This window comes from Euprymna scolopes, chromosome 6 (assembly GCF_053919585.1).
Source record: "Euprymna scolopes isolate OS-2025 chromosome 6, ASM5391958v1, whole genome shotgun sequence".
In the NCBI taxonomy this organism is placed as follows: Eukaryota; Metazoa; Mollusca; class Cephalopoda; order Sepiida; family Sepiolidae; genus Euprymna; species Euprymna scolopes.
The window spans coordinates 118,969,228-118,995,019 of record NC_136487.1 but is presented as its reverse complement, the minus strand read 5'-3'; the positions used below and the strand labels follow the sequence as shown (position 1 = coordinate 118,995,019).

Here is a 25,792-nt window from a genome sequence, read left to right as displayed (position 1 = left end):
TTTTGGGCTTAAATAAAGTTATTTAGTTATTAAGTTAGATCCATGTCCAAGGAACCTAAACGGATTACAAAGATTTTCCCAAATCTCAGTACCCTGTATATCAAATTTCGAATCCGTAGACTTAAAATTCACAGAGTTGTTGCATAGGGAAATGTACACAGACACACAGACAAATAGACACACACACAGACACATTCACTTTTATATATAGATAAATAAAACATTTTTTCCAAGTGTCAAAGCATGATGGCTAATTGCATACATTATTTACTCATTGTTTAATGATTTTATTCTGTGCTCTTACTGTTAGAGTGAGTTTTAGCAAAAGGAAAGCAATGGATGAAGAGTATTGATTCATGAGGTAAATGTAAACATATTGATCCCAACAATAAAACATAGACAAACAATAGCGAACAAATTGGCTTTTGTGTCCTACTTATAGAAAGTATTTTCTACATGTAATATACGATATCTGGTTAGATGAATTACATCCACTAGAAAAGATGCACGTCCCCAGCTTCCTCTCCATAATAGTGATTACGTTGGCTTCAGGTATGGGAACATATTTACATCTGTATCTACTTTGTATTTTTAACCTCTAACATAAAAAAGAAATCTTGTCCCCCTGACACATTGACACTTGATTCTGATTACTATTCCCCCCCCCCATTGTTATTGGTATGGATATATTTTATTTTGCTACATTTTTAAAATATTTATTCCAACTAAGAAAACTGTTAAATTTGAGATATTTTTCTTGGTCAGTTAAATAGAATACAGGGAAGTTATCATGTGCAATTATAATGACTTCTCTGTCTTCAGTTTTTCAGAAATTAATGTGTATATTAATTGCATTATTCAACTTTGGAAGTATATATATATATATATATATATATATATATATATATATATATATATATATATATATATATATATATATATATATTGGTGTTGAGAAGAAAGTTTTTGTGGAACTGTTAATTTTGATTTCAAGTGATGTATATTCAAATAAGTTTTCATTATAATACATTTACTTTATATATCATTTAAAAGAGCGTTTTTCGTTCTATCTAATCGTTTAAATTACAATCGTTTTAAAACAATTATGTCTGCTTTTTGGAACTTTGAGTACAAGATGAAAAAAAAAAGCAAATTCGCACAATTTTCTTATTTCAATTCAAGCTAGGCCGAAAAGCTGCTGAAACAGCTCGCGATATCAACAAAGTGCTGTGCCCAGAAACCACTACTGAATGGTGGTTTAAGAAATTTTGTTGCGGCAACGAGAGTCTTGAAGATGATGAGTGTAGTGATCCGCCATTGGATGTTGACAACGATCAATTAAGAGACTCTTCAAGAATATACCTCAAGAATTAGACGTAATATATATACAATGATTTCCAATCATTTGAGAGACAAAAAAACTTGATAAATGGATGCCTCACAAATTGAACCAAAAGAAACGTTGTTATGAAGTGTCATCTTTCCTTCTTTTATGCAACAAAAACGACCTGTTTCTCGACCAGGTTGTGACTTGTGATGAAAAGTGGGGGTTCTACGACAACCAGCAATGCTCAACACAGTAGGTAGATGCCAACGAAGCTCTATGGCACTTTCTGAAGCCAAAGTTGCACCAAAAGAATGTCATGTTGATTGTTTGGTGGTCTGTGACCGGTCTCATCAATTATAATGTTTTGAATGCAGGTGAAACCATTATAGCAGAGAAGTACTGTCAACAAATGGATGGAATGCATCAGAAACTTTAACAACAATACCCAGAATTAATCAACAGAAAAGGCTCAATACAATATGAAAACACGACACACACACACACACACACACACACACACACACACACACACACACACACACACACACACACATATATCTACTATTATATAAAAGTCACTTTGTGTGTGTGTATGTGTGAATTCCTTCCTTATAGGTTCCGAAACGGCTTTTGCAAATTTCGCACAAAGATAATTTATATGTCTGGCAGTGTTCTTAGATATGTTTTATACAGAAATTCTTCCGATAAGTATCAAAAATCGAAAAAATTTATCAATTTGTGTGTCGTGTTTTCATATTATTAGTTGTTGTTTACTATTGATCAATTAACATACAAACGAAAACGGAGCCTTTGGGTCGTCCTTCACTAAAATCGACCACTTTACTTTTTTTCTTTTTCTAAAACAAACTTTTAAAAAATTCCTATTTTATAAAATGATTTCATTACAAAATTAAATTCACCAAACTTATTCTTTGTAAACATTTTTTTTTTTCTTTTACGCTAACCAATAAATATAGTTATTTATATATTTGAACCCAGAAGATAAGAAAGATTTAAAATTAAATTAATTTTAGCTATGATTAGTTTACGCATGCGCAAAGTAATAGAAATATGTCGGCATATCGAAATGAACATTTTGCATTTCAACTTGCCGACATATTACTGTACGCGTTATTCATCCATCGAAACAAAAATTTTACTCATTAAAAACCATCCTTGGTGTATGATTACTATTTTCTGTTAATCTCAGCTTTATGTGACCAGTAGTTTAAGAGTTTATCGGTTAAATACATGCAGACAAGGTGCTTTCAATAAGTTTCCAGACTTTTTCCGTATCGGCACTTTTATTGATAGTACACACATGGAACTCTAGTCCCCGTCAAAGTAATCTCTTCCGGCTGCGATGCACTTGTTGTACCATTCCAACAAATTCTGGAAGGTGCCATGGAAGTCCTCTTATGTGAGCATGTTAATGACCCTCATCACAGACTTTTTTATCTCCTTAATTGTTTCATAATGACAGCATCCAAGGTTTTCCTTGAGCTTAGGGAATAACCAAAAGTTACAGAGAGTAAGATCTGGACTATAGGGAGGATGAGGAACTGTCTTGATGCTCATCTTGATCAAATAATCTGTGACATGGATTGAGTTGTTGACTGGTGACCTCGTGCAAATCTTCCACATCTTCAGTTCCCTGGGAATAATTGTGTGTACAGTTCCCACACTGATATCAAACTGTACACTTATTGTCTCTGTAGACAGTCCTTATCCATCATGTTCTTTATTTGGCCAATCAGCTCTGGTATTCTGATCTCCTTACTCCTCCCACACCTCTCATCATCCCTCACAGACTCCCTGCCTTCCTTGAATCTTTTATGCCATTCAAAAACTGATGCTTAATTCGTACAAGATGGTTCAAAAGCAGTTTGAAGCATTCAATACGTTTCTGTGGCATTTTTTCCAAGTTTGAAACACAATCTTAGTGCATATCATTCTTCTAAAGTGTCCTTACGTCCAGATTGCTTTTTTTAAATTCACCCGCTAAAGACAATCAGGCTTTAGTAGGGCGGATTCCAATTCTTGCTGCGGCTGTTCATTTGAACCTGAAATCATAAAAATTGGTGAGTCATCTCATAAGATATATAGCAATAACATATTGAATTTTTAATAGTCTGCAACAATTTTTAATACCTGTACAAAAATATCTGGAAACACGTTAAAGGCATCTTATACATACATCTACTGTTTTATTTGTTTACAATTTAAGGAGTTTTAAGAAGAAAACAGAAATTCGGGGAATCTTACATAATAGATATCTAATGACTATGGATCGAATTTAATACAAATCTGAAATATTTTATGTTCCCTCAAAACCCTTCAAACTACTTCAATGAAACTGAAATATTGATTATCTAGTGTTAAAATTTCACAAAAATCGGATGTATCTCAATTTTCACAAAGAGCTTCTACTTTTATTGTCTTTACACGAGACTAAATTAAACTAAATATGAGCTACATTTGAACCCCTTAACGCCAAACAGATGTGTTCCAAATTCATGATGATCGGTTAATTAGTTTATGAGTGATTCTTGTACATAGAAGCATATAAACATGTAATAAACATGCATAACTTTATAAAAATAAGGATTATATATTGTATACAAATTATATTTCTATCCTTATTTTTCAACATTTTTATTATTTTGTTCTAACTGGGGATATTTTACTATATTTTAATGTTAGCAAAAAGGAGTGGACATTGTTAATTAGTATATTTACAAAAACTTGTGGATATTATTATTGATCCTATGAATGAAAAGATTATTGAAAATTATTAATAGGTCTATTAACAAGGACTACTGGACATTATTAATGTGTATATTGATAGACATTATTAATGTGTATATTAATGGACATTATTAATGTGTATATCCATGGATATTATTGATGTGTATATTAACAAAGATTAATGGATACTAGTGGGACCTGTGGAAATTCCACAGGGGACTCATTTCTATGTAATATATTGATGTTGGCATTCTGTATATGTTCAGTGTAAATGGAGACGCTCTGATATTGTGTCTTTTTTGTTAATATTGCAAAAGTATTTATCGAAGCTAGCATAAACGCCCGGCGAAGCCCGGTCATGAAGTACTCTTAAATATGATATTTTAATTATTGCAGATTTCGTACATATTATTATAGAGTTAATGTTCTATCGATTTTTATATATTATAAAGTTGTGATTTCAAAAATAAAAAAAATATATCCATATGACTTGGGTGCATTAGCTTGAATCGAAATTGACATAAAAACTTATGAAAATTATATATGTATATTAATAAATATATATAATATAAAGATGAATGTGTGTGTGTGTGCGTGTGTGTGTGTGTGTGTGTGTGTGTGTGTGTGTGTGTGTGTAGTCACGAATATGGTTGACTATTTTAAAAAACGGATTACATATAATGATAGATGTATCGAGACACAGGAATGGGTATGTTTGATCTGGCAGAATGGCGATTCATTAAAATTGTGGGGTCTGCGTTCAACGCCTGGTCCACAAAGTATGAAAATAAAAAATTTAAAAATTAAAAAAACCGTTTACAAGTGTTTTTGATATAGATGTACATGAGAATATTTGATAAGTATGTTTTATCTTAAATAGGGATGGTATAATAAAATTGTGGGGTCTGCGTTCGCGCCTGGCCTCCATAGAATGGAAATAAGCACAAACTTTAATAAAGACTTTTCATATCTATCTGCGTAAGTATACTTTGATAATTATGTTTCAGTTTGAAGAAATATGGTATAATAAAATTATGGGGGGTGTTCGTTCGCACCTGTCCCATAGAATGGAAATATGTCACAAAGCTTAACAAGGTTTTTTAATATAGATCCACAGAATATTGTGATAAGTGTTTCAGTGTGAACAGGTATGGTATAATAAATTATGAGGTTTATCTATTTTATTTTTACTTTCATCATATTTTGCTTTGGTTTTGATGCCCCCAAATTCAACCCAAATTTACAACCCTTCCTTTTCATTACCTATCATACTTCCATAAATCAGAGTCCATTTTCTGTAGGCTGTTTTTGAACCCAGTCAACGGCAGGTACTTTTGCTAGTATATATATATATATATATATATATATATATATATATATATATATATACTAGCAATTCAGCCCGGCTTTGCTCGGGCCCTATGTACTGTCCATAACTTGCCCTACGTGTGAATACACTTTATGTAAGATTTCAACTATTTAGATCCAAAATTGTCTGAGTAATTTCGTAGAAACCACGGAGGTAAATTTTTTATAAATTGAACGCACATTTTGACCTCTTAACATTAATTATTATGGTCTCAAATCAAAATAGAAAGTTTTATCCATGTCCAAGGTACCTACATCTAAAATTTCAAGTTTTTAGACCCAAAAATAGTGGAGAAATTTTGTAGAATCGGCAAAGGTCAACTTTTTCAAGTTGGACATTTTGACAGCTAAATTTTCGCCCCAAAACTGATTAAAATGCTTGCCGCCTGTCTGAGTACCCGTTATGTGTAAATTTTAAATGATTAGACCCAAAATTCGGTGAATAGTTTGCTAGACACCGCAAAGGTCAAATCTTTTGAACTTTAACTCCTTGGCAGCTCAAATTTTCGATTCAAACCGATTAAAAAGCTTGCCCTATCTCTGAATACCCTTTATGTAAAATTCCAAATTTAATTGAGTAGAGACCGCAGATGTCAATTTTTTTTTAACTTTGACCCCTAATATGACCCCTTAACATTTATTGTTTTAGGCTCAAATCAAGTTATTAAGTTAGATCCATGTCCAAGGAACCTATATCTAAAATTTCAATTGTTTATACCCAATATTGTCAGAGGAGTTTGGTAGAGTTCTTAAAGATCAAATCGTTGAACTTTGACCCCTTAACAGCCAAATTTCTGGCCGAAAACACATTACAAAGATTTTCCCAAATCTCCATGCCATGTATAATCAAATTTTGAGTCTGTAGACTGAAAATTGACAGAGTTATTGTGTAAGGAAATGTACGCAGACACACACAGACACACAGAGACACATTCACTTTTATAGATATACTAGCATGGGTGCCCGGCGTTACCCAGGTGTTTTGAGGTGTATTCTGAGCAAAAAAAAAAAAAAAGGTCAATTTTTTTAAACTTTGCCCCTATTATGATCCCTTAAAATTTATTGTTTAGGGCTCAAATCAAGTTATTAAGTTAGATCCATGATCAAATCGATTTTCCCAAATCTCAGTACCCTGTATATCAAATTTCGAGTCTGTAGACTAAAAATTGACAGTTATTGCGTAGGGAAATGTACACAGACACACACACACACACACACAGACACGTTCACTTTTATAGATATATAGATAGATATACTAACATTTCAGCCCGGCGTTTTCTGGGTGTTTGGAGGTGTATGTTGAGCAAAAAATTTTTTTAAAAGTGATAGTAGGAAGGCAGGTTCGAACCTGTACTGCGAAGGAGGAAAAGAACGGGGAAAAAAACCTGACGTCTTTGCTGTTACGACCACCACTAAACCGGAAGTGACGCAGGTTTTAATTAAGGCTAGACAATCAAAAGGAGAGGATGACTTTAAAAAATATCGGCGAAAAAAGCGCCCCCCCCGTAGAAAAGTGCCCAGTTGTAAGTGAAGATATTAATGTTTTTAGCCAATTTTTCGATATTTGTCGTCTGAAAGGTCGAACTTCAACACGATACTGATCTTAGTAAAATCCGTCACCTCTGTCGAAATTTTTAGGCAGACATGCAAACATACATACATTTATATATTGGTAACTAAAAATTCCTGACCCAAACCGATTAAAAAACCGGTTATCCTGACGCTCCGCACTCCTTTGTTTACCTCGGAAGTGACGTCACACAAATCTTATAATACGGATGGCTACAATTGTAAAAATAATTTGTTTTATTTTTCTTTCATTTTGAGCTCCTTTTTTCTCCCGTTTGTTTTTGTTTTCTACAATTAATAAACCAGTTTACAAGTAAAAAATAATTTGTTTTACTTTTTAATTACCAACACAGTAGCGAATTTAATTTTTTTTTTTTTCTCTCCCATTTGTTATATTGGTATTTGAGCGGAGAATCTAACATTTCTTTTCATTTTGAGAATTTGTTTTAGTTTTTAATTACTAACACAGCGGAGAATTTAACTTTTTTTTTCTCCCATTTCTTATTTTGAGCGGAGAATTTGTTTTATTTTCATTTTGAGCTCTTTTTCTGATCCGGCGTTACCTTTTATAGATACTCGTGCACTTTACGACCCGAGCTATTTTTAATACTATTATTTAGAAAGCTATTATTTAACATGGGGAAGGGATGGTGTATTGTAACTATTCTGTACTTTCACCAAACAATTAAATTAAAAAAAACATATCGTGAAACTTGAATTTAACTTGAAAATACTATTAAAAAATAGCGCGGGTCGTTAAATGCAGAAGCACCCTTTTATAATATAAAAGTTTGGTAAATATCCAGATAGTAGCGGATCTGGATATTTACCAAAAGGTTTAACTTCTCTTAACCAAACATAACAAAAACCAAACACAATAAAAAATATATTTATGAAAGTTTTTTTTTTTATTTATATTTCTCATGATCTTTTAGCATTTAAAATGTGTAAATTTCTGTAACAAAACATAATAAAAATATACATTTATGAAAGTTTTTTCTTTCACAGTTCTCATGTTATTTTAGCATTTAAAATTTATGAATTTCTGTAACAAAACATAATAAAAAATATATTTATGAAAGTTTTTTTTTACAGTTCTCACGATCGCATTTAAAATTTGTAAATTTCTTTTTGTTGTTGTTTTAACATTTCTCGTGTATTTAAATTAAAAATCATGAAAAAAAAAACGTATCCAATATAAGATATTTCCAAAATAGTTGTCTTGGATCCGTCGCCGCCAGAATTCCTGTAAATGGCTGTTAAAGTTGGCATCACTAGTCCCCCTCATGGACCTGAATTTTCCTTTGCATAAATTCCAGCTACCTTCCACACGATTTGTGTGAACGCTTGGATCATTTGGATCAACAAAGTTGTACCTGTGGTTTACCACGGCATGGTTAGGTAGTGCATTATAGGCACGCCATCCATCGGTTATAATTCGTGTGCCTGGTCGAACGTATTCTGCAATTATTGGCAATAGGGTTCCAGCATCTCTCCTGTTCACTGGCACCATCATAGTGACATATGTTTCTCGTTTGACCATACCGAGAACCCAATGGCCTGGACGAAATCTTCCTAAGTGGTATTTTCTGTGCATAAATTTACTTTCGTCTATTTCCACTGTTCGTCCAGGACCACCCATTTTCACTGGATTTTCCAACATGGTCATCGCACAAATGTCCCTAATAAAGTTGAACCAATCGATTAAGGCCCGCTCCGAGACGCCAGTTTCTTTGACAACATTTACTATTGGTTCTCCTATCGACCACCAATACAAAATCTGTATTAATACTGTAAGCTGGAAGCGGCTCCCTTCAAAGAAGGAACCCGCTCTAATATTAATATTCCTCTTGCATTTGGGACAAGACCAACAATATTTGTCAGTAAACCTCTTCCCATTTCTATGTTGGATATTCATGGGTCGCGGTTCATTACATTTTGTACAAGTCTGTTGATTGGCAATTAGGCCACGTCGTGCTAACCATTTCATGTCGTTTAATGTACTTGTAGAGGAAGTTTCTAGGATGATGTCCTTCAGTGTTGCATTGGTTGTTGTCAGTTCTGTCGCTGGAATTACTATATCAGTTACCTTATTCATTATCACAGAAGTTAAAAATCAGGTTAGAAAAAAGAGAGTCGCGTTAAAAATCAGGTTAGAAAAAAGAGAGTCGCGTTAAAAATCAGGTTAGAAAAAAGAGAGTCGCGATAAAAATCAGGTTAGAAAAAAGAGAGTCGCGATAAAAATCAGGTTAGAAAAAAGAGAGTCGCGTTAAAAAATCAGGTTAGAAAAAAGAGAGTCGCGTTAAAAATCAGGTTAGAAAAAAGAGAGTCGCGTTAAAAATCAGGTTAGAAAAAAGAGAGTCGCGTTAAAAATCAGGTTAGAAAAAAGAGAGTCGCATTAAAAATCAGGTTAGAAAATTGCGTTAGAAATCAGAAATCTCGTTCCCAAAATCTCATTTTGAAAAAAAAAAATTCTTGTATTTTTTTTATTGTAAACTTGTTTATTAGTTTATTGTAGAAAAAAATAAAATTCTCCGCTTAAAATAAGAAATGGGAGAAACAAACAAATGCTCAATTTTCACGATTTTTTTTTTTTTTTGGTAAATATGAAGAATTACTCCACCCTCGAAAATTCCTTTAAAATTACCACTCTTTTTTTTGGGGAGGGGGGGGGCTTCCTTTCCATCATCGGAAAATCCTTTAAAATTACCACTAACGTTTAAAATTCCAGGAAACGAGTAGTTTCCAAGATATGAAGAAATGCATTCACTTCATGATTTTTTTTTTTGTTTTTGGAGGGGGGGGGGACTAACTGCCGGTTTGTTTTTCGTTCAATTATAGAACTTGTATAGTTTTTTAACAGGTGCTTATGCAGTTTAATTAACCGTTTTGACATAAGTAACGTGCCGACATTAACCAAGCAGAAGAATTGTTTATTATTTTACACCACTTCCCACCAAATGTAAACAGGTAATTTTAAAGAATTTTCCGATGGTAGAAAGGAAGCCCCCCCCAAAAAAAATCATTTTACGTTAAATTATTATAGAAAAGTGATCCCCCACTTTTTAAAACTAACATTTCTTCATATCTTGGAAACTACTCGTTTGCCGTAATTTTTAAACGTTATTTTCGTTTTCAACGACACCGAAAACCTTTAAGAGTGGTAATTTTAAAGGAATTTTCGAGGGTGGAGTAATTCTTCATATTTACCTTTTTTTTAATTGAATTGTTAGGTGAAAGTACAGAATAGTTACAATACACCATCCCTTCCCCATGTTAAATAATAGCTTTCTAAATAATAGCGTTAAAAAATAGCTTCTGGGCTTGACCATTACTCCTGATCTTAAATGGAACACGTATATCAAATCTGTTGCCAAGGCCGCTGGAAAAATGGTGGGATCTTTCTATCGATCCGGTAGATATCTCACTGCTGATGCTATTCTCTATCTATATAAGAGCCAGGTACGTCCAAGGATGGAATACTGTTGCCACATCTGGGCAGGAGCTGCTAGAAAGGACTTGTCCTGCCTTGATAGAGTTCAAAATAGACTTTGTAGCCTCGTAGGAGATGTCCTTTTCTCCTCCTTGCAACCTCTATCTCACAGAAGAGATGTTGCGAGTTTGTCTCTGATGTATCGTTATTTTCATGGAAATTGTTCAACTGAGCTACAATCTATGGTCCCCCCTCGCCAAACTTTCACAAGAAACACTCGTCTAGCTGTAAACACTATCAATAATTTCCCCCACTCTTTATCTGTGCCTAAACCTAAACGTAGATTCCATGAACAAAGCTTCTTTCTTAGAACTGCACGCCTGTGGAATTGTCTTCCGTTTTCCTGCTTTCCGGCTAACTACAATATGGTTGTGTTCAAGTCTAAAGTAAATAAGTTCTTGATGAGCCGTTCCATATAAGTTATCAAATTTACCAAATTTTCATTACTAATGATTACTATATTGACCAATTTCTACTGTACACTCTTTAACCCTTATCCTTGAGTGGCCTCTGGGCCTTGATAATGTGGTGATGCCTTTGTAAAAAAAAAAAAAAAAAAAAAAAAGCTCGGGTCGTAAAGTGCAGGACTGCAGGAGTACCTATAAAAGGTAACGCCGGATCAGAAAAAGAGCTCAAAATGAAAATAAAACAAATTCTCCGCTCAAAATAAGAAATGGGAGAAAAAAAAAGTTAAATTCTCCGCTGTGTTAGTAATTAAAAACTAAAACAAATTCTCAAAATGAAAAGAAATGTTAGATTCTCCGCTCAAATACCAATATAACAAATGGGAGAGAAAAAAAAAATTAAATTCGCTACTGTGTTGGTAATTAAAAAGTAAAACAAATTATTTTTTACTTGTAAACTGGTTTATTAATTGTAGAAAACAAAAACAAACTGGAGAAAAAGGAGCTCAAAATGAAAGAAAAATAAAAATTATTTTTACAATTATAGCCATCCGTATTATAAGATTTGTGTGACGTCACTTCCGAGGTAAACAAAGGAGTGCCGAGCCTCAGGATAACCTAAAAGCCTTTTCTGCCAGATACTTCATCCCATGACGTCATATCTTGCCACTATGATTCTATACTCTTAACTATAAATGGAATTTTACATTCTCTATTTAATTTTAACTAACGTGGAAAATTTACTATGTACTTCTTCTGATGACATCATATCCTGCCATGTAATCACTCATTCAAAAGATACCCTTCACATTCACCATATTTTCCCCTCAGACACAAGCTGAGTGTTTTAATTTTTCAAAGATTGTATGAACACACTCATCGTGTTACACCGATGCATAATCTTCATTCTAAACTTCTGATTTCTAAATGGAATTTTACATTCTCTGTTTAATTTTAACCAATGTGAAAAATTTTCTATCATGTACTTCTTCTGATGACGTCATATCCTGCCATGTAATCACTTGTATTAATCATTTTTTATTTGTTTATAGGCAATGTTGCAGAAAATTGGGTACTTTTCAATTATAAATGTATTTATCTGAGTGACCAAATTAATACTTTTGATGGCGCTCAGCAAGCTTGCGTCAGTAAAAATGCATCTCTCTTCATCATCAAGAGTCAACATGAGAAAGATTCCATCCTTAAATTGCTGTCCACGAAGAAAAGTTACCGAGTCGGATATAGGAAGACTAGCACTGGTAAGCATGGACCTTTCTTTTTGTTCGTTAGGTTGTTTGAAAGTTATATTTCTAAAGATTGTTTTGTCTTATGTCTTTATTTACAGCGGAGGAACCGAAGTAATGATGTAGAGAAAGACTAACAAGCATCTTTTCCTTGAGACAGGAATTATGGAGAAAAGAAGAGATCACACCCACTAGATTGTGAGAGACTGAAAAGATTTGCTTAAAGGTGCAGCAGGATGGGTGCAAGAACTCGGAGCACAATTGAGTGGATGTCCTATTTACTTGCCTCCCCTCGAGGGCAGAGTAAGACACAAGGCCGGCTTTTAATGTGGGGGAAATCCAGGTCCCCCAAAAGGGGCACTTTGGATAGGAACAAAAATAAAAATTGCATCAGTCATGAAGGACTTCTCGTCTACTGACCGAGGACAGAAAGGGTGAAGTATAGTATCAGAACAGATACTACACTTTGTTCCTAGCCAAAAGGCCAAGACAAAATCAAGAGAACGATCTGCATTATCATTGTCATCGATGGAATGTCTCTTTCAAGTTTCGATGGTTGTTCATGATCGCCTGTTTGAGAATGGAAATGAGACTGACAAGTAAATAATTCAGAGGTTCTTCTCTTTGTCGCTCTTCTTCAATATTGGACATATACTCGTATTTCTACACTTATTTGACAACACATCTCCCCCACATGAGAATACTATCAGGGGCAGCAACTACTGGGGCACTATGTTGGGATTTGGGCAGCAAGATGTCGGTTCACGTTACACTTGAACTTCTGCGTGTCAGTACAGTTAGGGAAGCAGGGACCTGGAATGGAATTCCAGAGTCTAGCGGTTCTGGGGAAGAAACTACTGGAGTAGAAAGATCTTTTACATCTAGGGATCTCTACTGTGTGGGGGTGGGATTTAGCTGCCTGTCGGGTTTGTCAAGGGTGTCTACGTTGTGGGGGCACAAGTGTCTGCAGTTCATCAGAGCATTCACCATTAAAATACTTTTAGAACAGGCAGAGGGATGCAATGTTTCGTTGATGGGACAGAGGCTGAAGCTTAGATGCCAGTTCAGGGCCTATCAGATTGGCGACTCTCTTTTGAACCTTGTCTAGGAGCGAGAGACTAGCAGCAGATGCACCAGCCCAAATGTGACAACAATACTCCATACATGGGCGAATGGTGGCCTTATAGAGGTACAGGATACTTTCAGGTGTCAGCAGCTTTCTAGGACGGTAGAGAGAGCCTAGCTTTTTCGCAGCGGCCCTGGCAATGTTTTCAATATAATTGTTCCAACTCATGTTTCCTATGAACGTTAGGCCAAGGAGTTTGAAAGATGTACTCTCAGACAGGGAGTCACTGGCTATTGCTATTGGTGGCAGAGAAGATTTCTTGTAATTATTGAAGGAAACCAGTTTAGTCTTGGCAGCATTGAATGTGACCATCCATTTATGTCCCCATTCCACTACAGATTGGAGATCATCCTCTAGTGTTTTTGCCATTTCTTTAGTTATGTGTTCATTTGTTTTCTTGTCATGCCTGTTATAGAGTGTGGTGTCATCAGCATATATACCCATCTCAGAGGCAGTTTTTTCGGGGAGGTCATTAATAAATATTAGGAACAATAGAGGTCCAAGGATAGACCCCTGAGGCACGCATTTATATCACACTGTTTAGATGTATGACCGTCGAGGACAACCTGGATTTTTAACTGAACATCTATGTTTGTCATCTCTCTTTGCTAAAACCATCATCTTCCTTGATTTGTGTTTGTTTTATAAGGTGTATGGCTGATTGGCACCTTCACACCTGATATATCCTGCGATGGGTGGCCGTAATAAAAGGATATTCAAGAAAGGTATTCCACAAGGAAAATAAATGGATAAAGAGGTTCTGAAGTAATAAAGAATTAGAGAAGTTTATTGAAAATATTTACAGAGACAGCATGTTACGTTTTTAAGTGTTCCCGCCCAGTGAAAGCCCTGACAACCGGTGCCGGTGATAACATTCTTTCGATAAAAATTTCCGGCGGTGAATTGTTCATCTCGCCATAACACCTCCCCCTAAGACAATTTCTCCCAAGAGAATTTGGCTTAATATCGTTTGCTTTTTGGCTTGGGGCTCAGCCAGTTAACTTTTCTTTTCAACCTTGTACTTTTTCTCCTCAATATCGTTTGAATGGGTGGAGTTGGTGGAGGAGCTGGAACTCTCAAATCTGGAGTAAGTTCTGTTAAGGGTTGGGGAATATTAAAATAATCATACAAAACCTCTAGGGGCAGGTCATTTTCTTCTGCCTGTTTGTAGTCATCAGTGTGTCGAGGTCTTAGCTGATTTATATGCCTGTGACAGTCGAATTTATTACTTCTTACAGAATATAGCATGTGTCCGATTCTTTTCATGATAATCCCCTCCTCCAAAAAATTTTTTCCACTCCTGTAATTCAGGAAGAATATTCTGTCACCAGGTTTGTAAAACCTTGTTGGAAAATTTTCTTTTGTTGTTGTTACTCTGGTTGCACTTGGTAAAATTCTGTCAAATACAGATCTGATTTTCCGTGCAAACATCAGTTCAGCTGGTGACGAACCGGTATCAGTGTTTGGGTTCGGAGTTATCCTGTACACTGATAAAAATTGTTCAAGACTCTTCTCGTCAGTGTCCATGTCTTGGTTTTTCTTCAAGGCTCTTTTGAATGTATCGACGAACCTCTCTGCTAGGCCATTTGACCTTGGGTGGTAAATTGCCGTTGTTAAATGTTCAATGGCTAGAGCCTTGCAGAATTCTTCAAATTCTTTGCTGGTAAATTGGGTGCTGTTGTCGCTGACAATAGTTTTAGGCACTCCAAAACGACTGAAGAGAACTCTTAGTGCATCTATTGTATCATCGAAGTAGGGTGTTTGTATTTAAACACTTCTGGCCATTTTGTGAAACTGTCGACGACCACTAAGAAATAATGTCCATTTAAAGGACCTGCATAATCGATATGCAACCGAGTCCACGGTGTATCAGTCTTTGGCCACGGTTGTATCTGCACAGGTTGTGCCTTTGTTGCTAGCTGACACCCTCGACACTTTCTTACGAGTTTTTCAATTTCCTGGTCCATCCTAGGCCAATACGTATATCCACGCATTAAAGCTTTCATTCTCGACATGCCTGGATGACCACTATGAAATTCTTTTAAAATTCTTCTCTGAAGCGTAGTCGGTATGCCGACTCTGTCTGCGTACATCAAGGTTTGAGCACAAATGGAAAATGGTAAAATTTTAGGGTCTTTCTTTGATTTTCCATTTAGTTGCACCAACATTTTCATTTTCACAATATAATCATCCTTTTCTGCTGCCTTATTTATTTCTTCTAGAGTCACTGGTAACTCTCTGATTGTGTTGCAGAGTAATCCGGAGAGTTCTTTTTCCTCTGTCAATGCAGCTATTACTGTGTCTTCCAAAGGTTCAGCACACTTTTGGATGAGCCTGGACAGTCCATCTGCATGTCCGATATTTTTGGATGAAATGTACTCCATTTTAAAGTTATAATTTAGTAGAATTATGCTCCATCGTTGGAGTTTGTTCGAAGTGTGCGTAGGTATGCCTTTTTTAGAGCCAAAAATAGTCAATAATTATGGTCGGTTTGCAAAGTAAACATCCTTCCATTGGAATTTTTTAATGGCATAAATAATCGCCAAGCTTTCTTTTTCAATTTGAGAATAGTTTCTTTCAGCCGGCAAAAGTGATCTGGATGCATGGGCTATTGGCTTTGTTGATCCATCTTCAAGTTTATGGAGAAGAACTGCTCCTACTCCGTAGTCTCTTGCAAATATTTCAGGTAGTTCTGTTAGTAAATTATGATGCGAAATCGAAATCAATATTTATTTTAACCCAGTAGGACTACCCAACTGTGGCCAGGGTCCTAATTTCGAAGAGTGTTTTCTCCATCAAATTTATGTCGGTTTAGTTAATAAATATATGCTCATGACAAAGGACAGTTTGAGGTTAAAAACTAGAAACACTTAAGAAAAGGAGAATATTATGACACTATGTTCGAATGCAGTCGTTGAGTGCTATGGAGGTAAGAAAATGACAAAGGATAGATGACAAAAGAAAAGGACAAAAGGTTTAGTGAAAGGACTTATCAATAGACAATGGGTAGGAATTTGTTCTTAATGCAGACAAAAAGAAATAAGGGTAGGTTCAATTCAGGGTATGATGAATAACCAGGTGACTGAATGACCGATAGGTTGGGAACAATAGGAACGACACTTGACAGGGGGAGGGATCAGTCGTACGTTTAGTTAGTTGAGGCCTGAACTTAGTTGGATTTTGGGTACGTCCGAGAGCAGTTGGTTGCATGAAGATTGCCGTGGGAAGAGCAAAGAGATTGTAGTTGAAGCCAGGCGAAGACAGATCAGACCAAGAAGTAAATCACTGTAGACGGGGGCGATCAGACAGATCAACAGAAAACATAGGGGTTGCTACTTTTAGGTGACATAGCATATCACACACTCACCCAGAGCGTAAATGATTGAATTAAGGTACTTGTCTTGCATTATTTATTGTGGCATATGATCAGGCTAGAATATGCTATAATATTTCCTAGTCACATTTACAACATAAGTGATGGAGAAGAAATCTGAAAACAAGGCATAATTATTAAAATAAATAAGAATAATTTTTTTAATCGTTTTGTTATTCAATCAGTATTCACTTCTTGTATATTCGCGCATTGTTATAGCCTTCTATAAATTACATACAGACCTCTTTATTTATTAATAGGTTGGCAGTGGATGGACAATAGCACCTACTTTCCAGCTAACTGGTGGCGGCCAGGAGATCCATCTGCGGGTGACAAAACTGCCTATTTCTATTATTACCAAAATAAGTGGACTTTTGATGGACATTCTATTATAGCAAAGCTTTATTATATCTGTGAAAAAAATTGTAAGTATGACGAAAGATAATGTTATAATGATGTATGTAACTAAATTTATGTATCGATTCAAAATGGCGAGGATATTAAATTTGAGGGTTAAAAATTTCAAAGCATAAACTTTGAAAGTGCAAAATTTGAAAGTGTAAAACTTGAAGTGTATAAAATGTGGGTACTCTTGCATAATTTGACCCGGATCCTCGTGATTTCCCGTCAAGCCTAGATCAGGCGAGACCGGCAATCAGCGTTGTTCAAATGTTGAAACGCTAATCCGACTTTAGTTTGTAGCTGTAAGCAGACGACAATTGAATTGGAAGAAAGTAACTACTGAAAAAAATGACAGCCATGGAAATAAATCTGAGCATGATTGAAAAACAAATGAAAACACCGATGCAGATAATTTCCTTTTGTCGGAAAAAGAAATTGCTTTCCCAAAGAATGAGATACAACAAATGTAATCATAAATGTTTACTAAAAAAAAAGAAATTGCGTAAAGGATGGCCTCTCCTGGCAGTGACAATCATCTATTTATGGGCCTTCGAAATGGCGACACTAAAAAATATTAAGAGAGAATGCAGTGTTATATCTGAACACACGTACATGGATTGGAAGAACTTTCTGAGGGAAATTTGTCAGGAGTATTTCCTGGGGAATCCCCGGAAGATAGGAAGCCCAGGGTACACTGTAGAAATAGGCGAATCCTTATTCAACCGGAGGAAACATAACGTTGGAAGAATCCTCAAACCGCTCTGGGTCTTCGGTGGCTATGATATCATCAACAAGGAGGGTTTTTTGGTCACCATCCCAAATCGAAACGCCGAAACTCTCCTTCCAATAATAAAAAAAATATATTCTGCCGGGTACAACAGTCGTTTCCGACTGTTGGAAGGCCTATAACAAAGTTGAAGGAGAAGGGTTCCAATACTTTACTGTGAATCATAGTATTCACTTTGTAGACCCTACGACGAAGGCAATAACGAACCACGTCGATAGGATGTGGAAGGAAGCGAAATAGCAAAACAAGCAAGAATGTGGGACCAGCCGGGAGCTTCTGAATACATATTTACTAGAATTTATGTGAAGACAAAAATTTGGAAACGATCCTTTTGTCTCCATCATAAATCATATTTCCGAAAGCTACCCGGTTGGGGAGCTTCCTCCCATTTCCTCTGCCCCATCACCTCTCTCTTTGCTGTTGATGGCCGATCAACAGTGGAACGAAGCAAAAGATTCCTAAGGAAATATCCTCCTCTCCAGAAAGTTCTTCCGCCAGCAAATAACAACCGTTTAAAAAATAAAAAAAAATTTTTTTCTTTAAATCGATATTTTTAATTAAAAAAAAATAATACTAATAATTAAACAAAAAATAGTACTTACGCCTAACAATTATATGAGTAAACAACCTTTTTTTTGCAGATAAATTAAAATTAAAAAAACTTGTTGCTGATAAATATTATGCAAAAAAAATAAATAAAATGAAACAGAAAATTGTACTTACACCTAACAGTTATACCGGTAATCAACCTTTTTTTGCAGATAAATTTAAAAAAAAACTTCTTGTTGATAATTATAAAAAAAGATACTACAATAAATTAAATAAACATATTTGTTTTTTTAAAGGTAGGTTTCTTGTTATTATTTGGAAATTTTCAGTTGTTTTTTTTTTCGTTTTGTTTTGCTTTTTTTTCCTTAGCCTGCATCTGTTACGCCGCTCGGCAGTCACCAATGATTACCGGTCTTGCCTGATCCGGGCTTGACGGAAAATCATGAGGATCCCGGTCAAATTATGCAAGAGTACCAAAATTTGAAAGTACAAAATTTGAAAGTACAAAATTTGAAAGTGTAAAATTTGAAAGTACAAAATTTGAAAGTGCAAAAATGTGAAAGTATAAAATTTGAAAGTGTAAAATTTGAAAGTGTAAAATTTGAAAGTGTAAAATTTGAAAGTATAAAATTTGAAAGTACAAAATTTGAAAGTACAAAATTTGAAAGTACAAAATTTGAAAGTGCAAAATTTGAAAGTGTAAAATTTGAAAGTGTAAAATTTGAAAGTGCAAAATTTGAAAGTGTAAAATTTGAAAGTGTAAAATTTGAAAGTGTAAAATTTGAAAGTGTAAAATTTGAAAGTATAAAATTTGAAAGTGTAAAATTTGAAAGTGTAAAATTTGAAAGTGTAAAATTTGAAAGTATAAAATTTGAAAGTGTAAAATTTGAAAGTGTAAAATTTGAAAGTATAAAATTTGAAAGTGTAAAATTTGAAAGTGTAAAATTTGAAAGTGTAAAATTTGAAAGTGTAAAATTTGAAAGTGCAAAATTTGAAAGTGTAAAATTTGAAAGTATAAAATTTGAAAATGTAAAATTTGAAAGTGTAAAATTTGAAAGTGTAAAATTTGAAAGTATAAAATTTGAAAGTGTAAAATTTGAAAGTGTAAAATTTGAAAGTATAAAATTTGAAAGTGTAAAATTTGAAAGTGTAAAATTTGAAAGTATAAAATTTGAAAGTGTAAAATTTGAAAGTGCAAAATTTGATAGTGTAAAATTTGAAAGTGTAAAATTTGAAAGTGTAAAATTTGAAAGTACAAAATTTGAAAGTGCAAAAATGTGAAAGTGTAAAATTGGAAAGTGCAAAATTTGAAAGTGCAAAATTTGAAAGTGCAAAATTTGAAAGTGTAAAATTTGTTAGTGCAAAATTTGAAAGTGCAAAATTTGAAAAGTGTAAAATTTGAAAGTGCAAAATTTGAAAGTGTAAAATTGTGAAGTGTATAAAATTCGAAGGTGTAAAATTTGCAAAATTGTATAGTTTAAAACCAGTAAGAATGTTTCATTCTTGGAGATTACAATGATATTTAGCTTCTCTACCGAGCCACAGACTTAATAGGACAAACATTTCTTCCAACCAAACATAAACAATCCTTCAGCTGAGGGTTTAGAAGCACATGTGTCTCCCCAACCAACAAAGCTCCTCAACTCATTTTGATAGATATATAGATAGATAGATAGATATTGATGTTATCTGGGGTAAGACATAAAAAGGCACTTGAAAACAATGAGCTGTCATCACTGCATATAAAACCTTACTCATGAGGATGTCTTTTTTAAGGGGGGGCCATAGATTGGAGTTCAGACGAGCAGTTGCCATGAAAATAACGATAAAGCAGAGACAGGCTTGCAGCGTCTCTTCTGTGAGCAAGAAGTTGCAGGGAAGAGAAAAGGGTATTCCCTACTAGGCTACAAAGTCTATTTTGAAGGCAGGATAAAGTCTTTCTAGCAGCTCCTACCCAGATGTAGCAACAATACTCCATCTTTGGATGTACCTGGCTCTTATATAGGTAGAGAATTGCATCAGCAGGTAGATATCTACTGGATAGCTATAAGGATCCCGCCATTTTTCCAGCTACCTTCGCAACGAATTTGATGCATGTGTTCTATTTTAGATCAGGAGTAAAGGTCAATCCCAGAAGCTTGTCAAAACATAGAACTTTCCCAAGACGAGAGCCATTCATTTCAATTGATGCCAGATGGGGATCAGAATAGAAGCTTGGTTTTAGATGCATTAAAATTTACAAGCCACTTTTTCCCCCCCATTGTACCACATGCTCAAGATCAGAGAAGAGAGAATTAAAGAGAACTTGGTCATTTACAGCCTTTGAAGTGTTATCATAGATGGTAGTGTCGTCAGCATAAATGTCTAATGATGGGATTTGGGAGATTATTGATGTAGATCAGGAAGAGAGTTGGGCCCAGGATGGACCCCTGAGGGACTCCAACATTAAAACTGTTAGCTTTTGATTTCTGCCCATCTACCACTACTCTTATGAACATATGAGAGAGAAATCATTTAATAATTGAGAAGACATTTCCAGCTATACCATAGCTGAAGATCTTGTGCAATAGACCTTTATGACATACCCTATCAAAGGCCTTTGATATGTCAAGAGCAATCACCCTAGAAAGGAAGCCTTTGTCAAGAGATTAGCTAATCCTATGAGATATAACCATAAACACATCTGTAGATCTAGCAGAACGGAAACCATATTGCATGTTACTAAATGGGTTATTTTTGGTGAGATGGTTGACTACTTCTCTATTTAACACAAATTCAAGTAACTTACTCATGACGCACAGGAGATTTATTGGTCTGTACTGAGAGAGAGATGACCGATCACCTGAATTCTTAAATACAGGGCATACTAATGAGATTTTCCAGGGTGTGGGGAAGCAATTCTCTTTAAGACAAAGCTTAAACAGCTTTGTAAGTATGGGAGCTAGTTCTGGTTGAAGCTTTTCAGCACTATAATTGGAATGCTGTCAGGGTCAGTTCCTTTACTGGAATCAAGGCTTTTGATTAGCTTGGCAACATCACACAACTCTATATCTATCTATCTATCTATCTATCTATCTCTGTATATATATATATATATATATATATATATATATATATATATATATATATATATATATATATATAGAGAGAGAGAGAGAGAGAGAGAGAGAGAGTCTCGGAAGTTTTTAACCTTGAAAACTCTATAAAAAATAATAGAAAAAACTAAAAACTTAAAATTTAATTTTTAATTCTTCGTTTGGAAAATTATTTTCTCAGTAAGTCACTGAACCAAATTGTTTTCTAAAATTCACATTAGTCCTAAGTTTTAAGGAATCATCTACACACACACAGACATATATATATATATATATATATATATATATATATATATATATGTGTGTGTGTGTGTGTGTGTGTGTGTGTGTAGATGATTCCTTAAAACTTGGGACTAATGTGAATTTTAGAAAACAATTTGGTTCAGTGACTTACTGAGAAAATAATATATATATATATATATATATATATATATATATATATATATATATATATATATATATATATATATATATATTTCTTGGCCACTGAAGTAATGCATAAGGACCAATAGGTACTGCCAAACGATTGTGAAGAACGGAGCACATAATCCCGTGACGTCAGACTTGTGTAAAATAATTTCTCGGGCAGTGAAATACTGCAGAAGGACCAACGATGAATCTCGCTATAACCTGATGTGGCAGACGATATGCAAGAGAAACCAAACACCGAATTCCACTGTGGCACCCGAGAAGAATACAAAAGCAGAAAAGAATGGGTACAAAATTAGCTCATGTTTTCACATAACATCTTCTATTACGAAGTGTTTTCATTGAATTTTGCTCTCTGTTATGCAAGATTTCCGTTAAAAAACTTAAAAAATAAATTTACATTTAAAAAGAAAAGAAATGCAAGTTATTTTTCTCTTCTTTCTTTTTTCATTAATTTTTTGTGCTGATTTGACGATTTATGCTCATTGAATTTGATTTTAAAATAGGTTTCCTGCCCAATAACTTGATTTATCTTTTCTTGACGATAGAATATCCCATCCCCTATGTTCAGTGAAATTTTACCATGAATCCCGAGAATATATTATTTAATTGGAATTCATTATTGAGATGAGTATTATTTATTAATTTTTATTTATTGTGGACTATTATCCTAATCTTTCTTAGTTGTTGTTATATGACGAAGACATGAGGAATAGTTGGCCGAAACGTTGTGAAACAACTAAAATAAGATGAATGAATCTCAAAAATTTTCTTTATTTTTAAATCAATTTGTGCCGTTATCATCTTTTTTTCTGCCATCCCGAGCATATTTTGAGGCGTAACTATATATATATATATATATATATATATATATATATATATATATATATATATATATATATATATATATATATATATATATATATATACGATAAAACTGTTGCCCTACAAAAGACGACATGATTCCATTTCAGTTTGATGAAAACCAGTTTTCTTTTCTGTTTTTTGGGGTTTTTTTTGCAGACCATCTATTCGTTGGCCAGTTATGTACAAATCCCAAAAGCGATAGGAGCCTTCTATCATGTCTGAAAGTGACACAATGTTCAATGAGCGAGATCAGAGATGCGTTTCTGTAGAACTCATGCTTCTCTACCGATCCATTTTATGACAACAGGACCATTGCCAGCACCTTCAAAATGTATCACTGGTTTGCCAAGATTAACAGAGACATGCACAGAGTGATGAAAACAAAGTTTCCAGCCACGGTTATGGTCTTTGGTGTGGTTTCAATTAAGGGCCACATCATGTCACCTCACATCTTTGAAGTTAGCTTGAAAGTCAACACTAAAGTGGACCTGGATGTGCCGAAGGATGCAGTGATTCTCTGGTGCAATCAGATGGCCACTGACCGACCCTCAGTGTGACAGCAGGATTCGGCACCAGCCCACAAGTCAAAAGAGACCCAGGCCTGGTTTCAGATGAAGTGTTACGACTTTGTACCCTTCTCTTACTGGCCCCTCTCCTCCTCCGACCTGAACCCACTGAACTACTTTGTTTGATCATACGTCGAGAACATCACCAATATGATGTCCTACAACACCAAAGCCAGCCTGATCACCGCCATCCGCTGAGTATTCGCCAAACTCCTGCGAGCACTTGTGGAAAGGTGTGCTTCCAGTTCTGAACCCGTATCAACGTGGTAATTGAGGTTGAAGGCGGTTGCATTGAATAGATATTAGCTCGAGTACATAATTAAGTTACCTGAATTGATTTTTTCTATAAACATTTTAAAATGAAGCTGTAGTTTTGCTTTCTTTAGGGCAACAACCTTTTCATTCCACCCAATATATATATATATATATATATATATATATATACATACACTGCATGTGAAATTATTAACGAGATAGCATTTTTTTACCAGTTTCAGAAACTTACCAGTAATTTCGTATGAAAAGCTTCAGAAATGTTGGCAAGGCTGAGCTATGCATACTGTGAAATTTTCATACTGTTCCGCGCAATGTAAACAACTTGCCATCATAATTGCTGAATCCATGGTATTTGAATCCATGGTATTTGAAGTTTAATAACAAGGCAGTTTGTTTCGTTAATAAAATGGATCTTAAAGGTTGTTTGAGTATTTCTGAAAAGAGTACTATTACAGAACAGCTAGCAAAAAGTAAAACTGCCCTCGAAATACCGAAAATGATAGGAAGGTACTATCAAAGTGTGAAGAACTTTGTCAGGGACCCTACAAAGGTAAATCTAGAGTTGTTTCATGACGTTCTCTATTCCAAATTAAACGTGAAGTTGTTAAGAACTTTGGGCAGAAAAGTTGAGAAGTCTTTGACCAATCCGGATTGAAAAATACTCAATGTCACCTTCTGAAAGGAGTGGCAAAGTTTGTTAAGCTTGTGACAAAGCCTCCATTAAAGCAACATCACATACAAAACCAATTGAAATGGGCAGAGGACAACATGAATATATATATATATATATATATATATATATATATATATATATATATATATATATATATATCACCTGCCTAAAACACACTAAAGATATCACTATAGATTATTAGCTGTTAATCTATCATAATAAATGACTGACCATGAAATCTACAATCTGCTATGCACATTAATTTTGCAAAATCTCAAGTTGGTTGTAATCACAGCATGGAATCTCATATTGATGGAACATTACTTTTCAAAACAGCAGTTCGAGTTTTTAGCATGAACCATCATTTGAAGGAGCAATAACTTTTCCAAATGAAGAAATAAAATTTTGAGCCATCAAACCATTTCTTGTGTTGTCTCTCTTCCTTTAACTAAATATTTCTCTCATTGCAGGCCTGTCGTCCGTCTTATGCAACATTGCGCATGTTTACAATTCCAGATTGAGTAAAATACGTTTGTTAAAATAACTTAGCTGTAATTCTGTAATAAAGTGGTTCTTCTGAATTGTCTTAATGGAAATTATGATTGTTTTTTTCTACACAGGTTGGAGAAAGATGAGAGATGAAGAAAAATACAAAATGTTCGGTATGGAATTTATGCCAAATTGCAATGGTCTCAGCTGCAACAAAGTCTGTCAACAATATCCTGGCTGTTCCAGTTTCGCAATTTTATCAAATACCTGTGTAAACATGAAAAATAGCTCTAATGCTGGAGAAAAGTGTTGTATAAGCGTTCCGTTAAGTGCTGACATGTATACGGTAGCTTGTAATTAATAAAACATTTGATTTACTTGATTTTAACTCATGAATATTAATCAATACTATTTATTACCGATCTCTTAAAATAAGTATAACTACAGAATTATCTCGCTTGCACTGTAGAAATTAGATGTTTGAAAATTTAATGATTTGCTTAAATATTTATGCTTTTTATCTTCCTTGAAATTGAACTCTCCATAGTGAAAATTTTTAAACTCCAGCCCTGGAAATAAAATCTGGCATCTTTCAGCTCTACAAGGAATAATAACCAAGAATCTTAAAACCACTGATACCATTGCAATTATTATTTATTATTATTAAGATTATTTGTATATATTATGATAATATTGACGTGTATGTGTTGGACCTGTACTTAACAAAACACCAAAATGTGAGTGAATAAAATATTAAATTGAAAATTTGATCAACCTTTTTCATTTAGATTTTAAGACGAGTTTTGTAATAAATGAAATTTATGAAACTTCATATTGAATGTAAAAAATAAGTAGACGTTATGTTTACGTTGACTGTACTCAACAGTAACTTAATTTAAAAAGCAAGGCTACGATGATCATTTTTCAATTAAAAACTCCCAATTGAATATAATTCCAATAAAATTTGAAGAATACCAGTTGATAAAATATTGTTGGTCCTAAAATTA

At 34.3% G+C, this 25,792-nt stretch overlaps 1 protein-coding gene and 1 pseudogene across 1 annotated transcript; one reads left to right on the top strand and one right to left on the bottom strand.

Moving 5' to 3' along the window:
• Positions 1–288: 288 nt before the first annotated feature.
• LOC145277910 (C-type lectin domain family 6 member A-like) lies at positions 289–25,167 on the top strand. The gene is made up of 4 exons (XM_080129968.1): positions 289–552; positions 11,962–12,168; positions 16,913–17,077; positions 24,917–25,167. Exons 1-4 carry the CDS (start codon positions 504–506, stop codon positions 25,144–25,146), a joined length of 651 nt encoding a protein of 216 aa, XP_079986094.1. The 5' UTR covers positions 289–503; the 3' UTR covers positions 25,147–25,167.
• LOC145278561 (U2 spliceosomal RNA) lies at positions 12,466–12,649 on the bottom strand (annotated as a pseudogene).
• Positions 25,168–25,792: the final 625 nt, after the last annotated feature.

Coding starts and splice junctions, on each gene's coding strand:
- LOC145277910 (XM_080129968.1), top strand. CDS start 504: ATGCACGTCCCCAGCTTCCTCTCCATAATAGTGATTACGTTGGCTTCA. Junction 553..11,961: donor AGTGATTACGTTGGCTTCAG/GTATGGGAACAT, acceptor ATTTGTTTATAG/GCAATGTTGCAGAAAATTGG. Junction 17,078..24,916: donor TTATATCTGTGAAAAAAATT/GTAAGTATGACG, acceptor TTTTCTACACAG/GTTGGAGAAAGATGAGAGAT.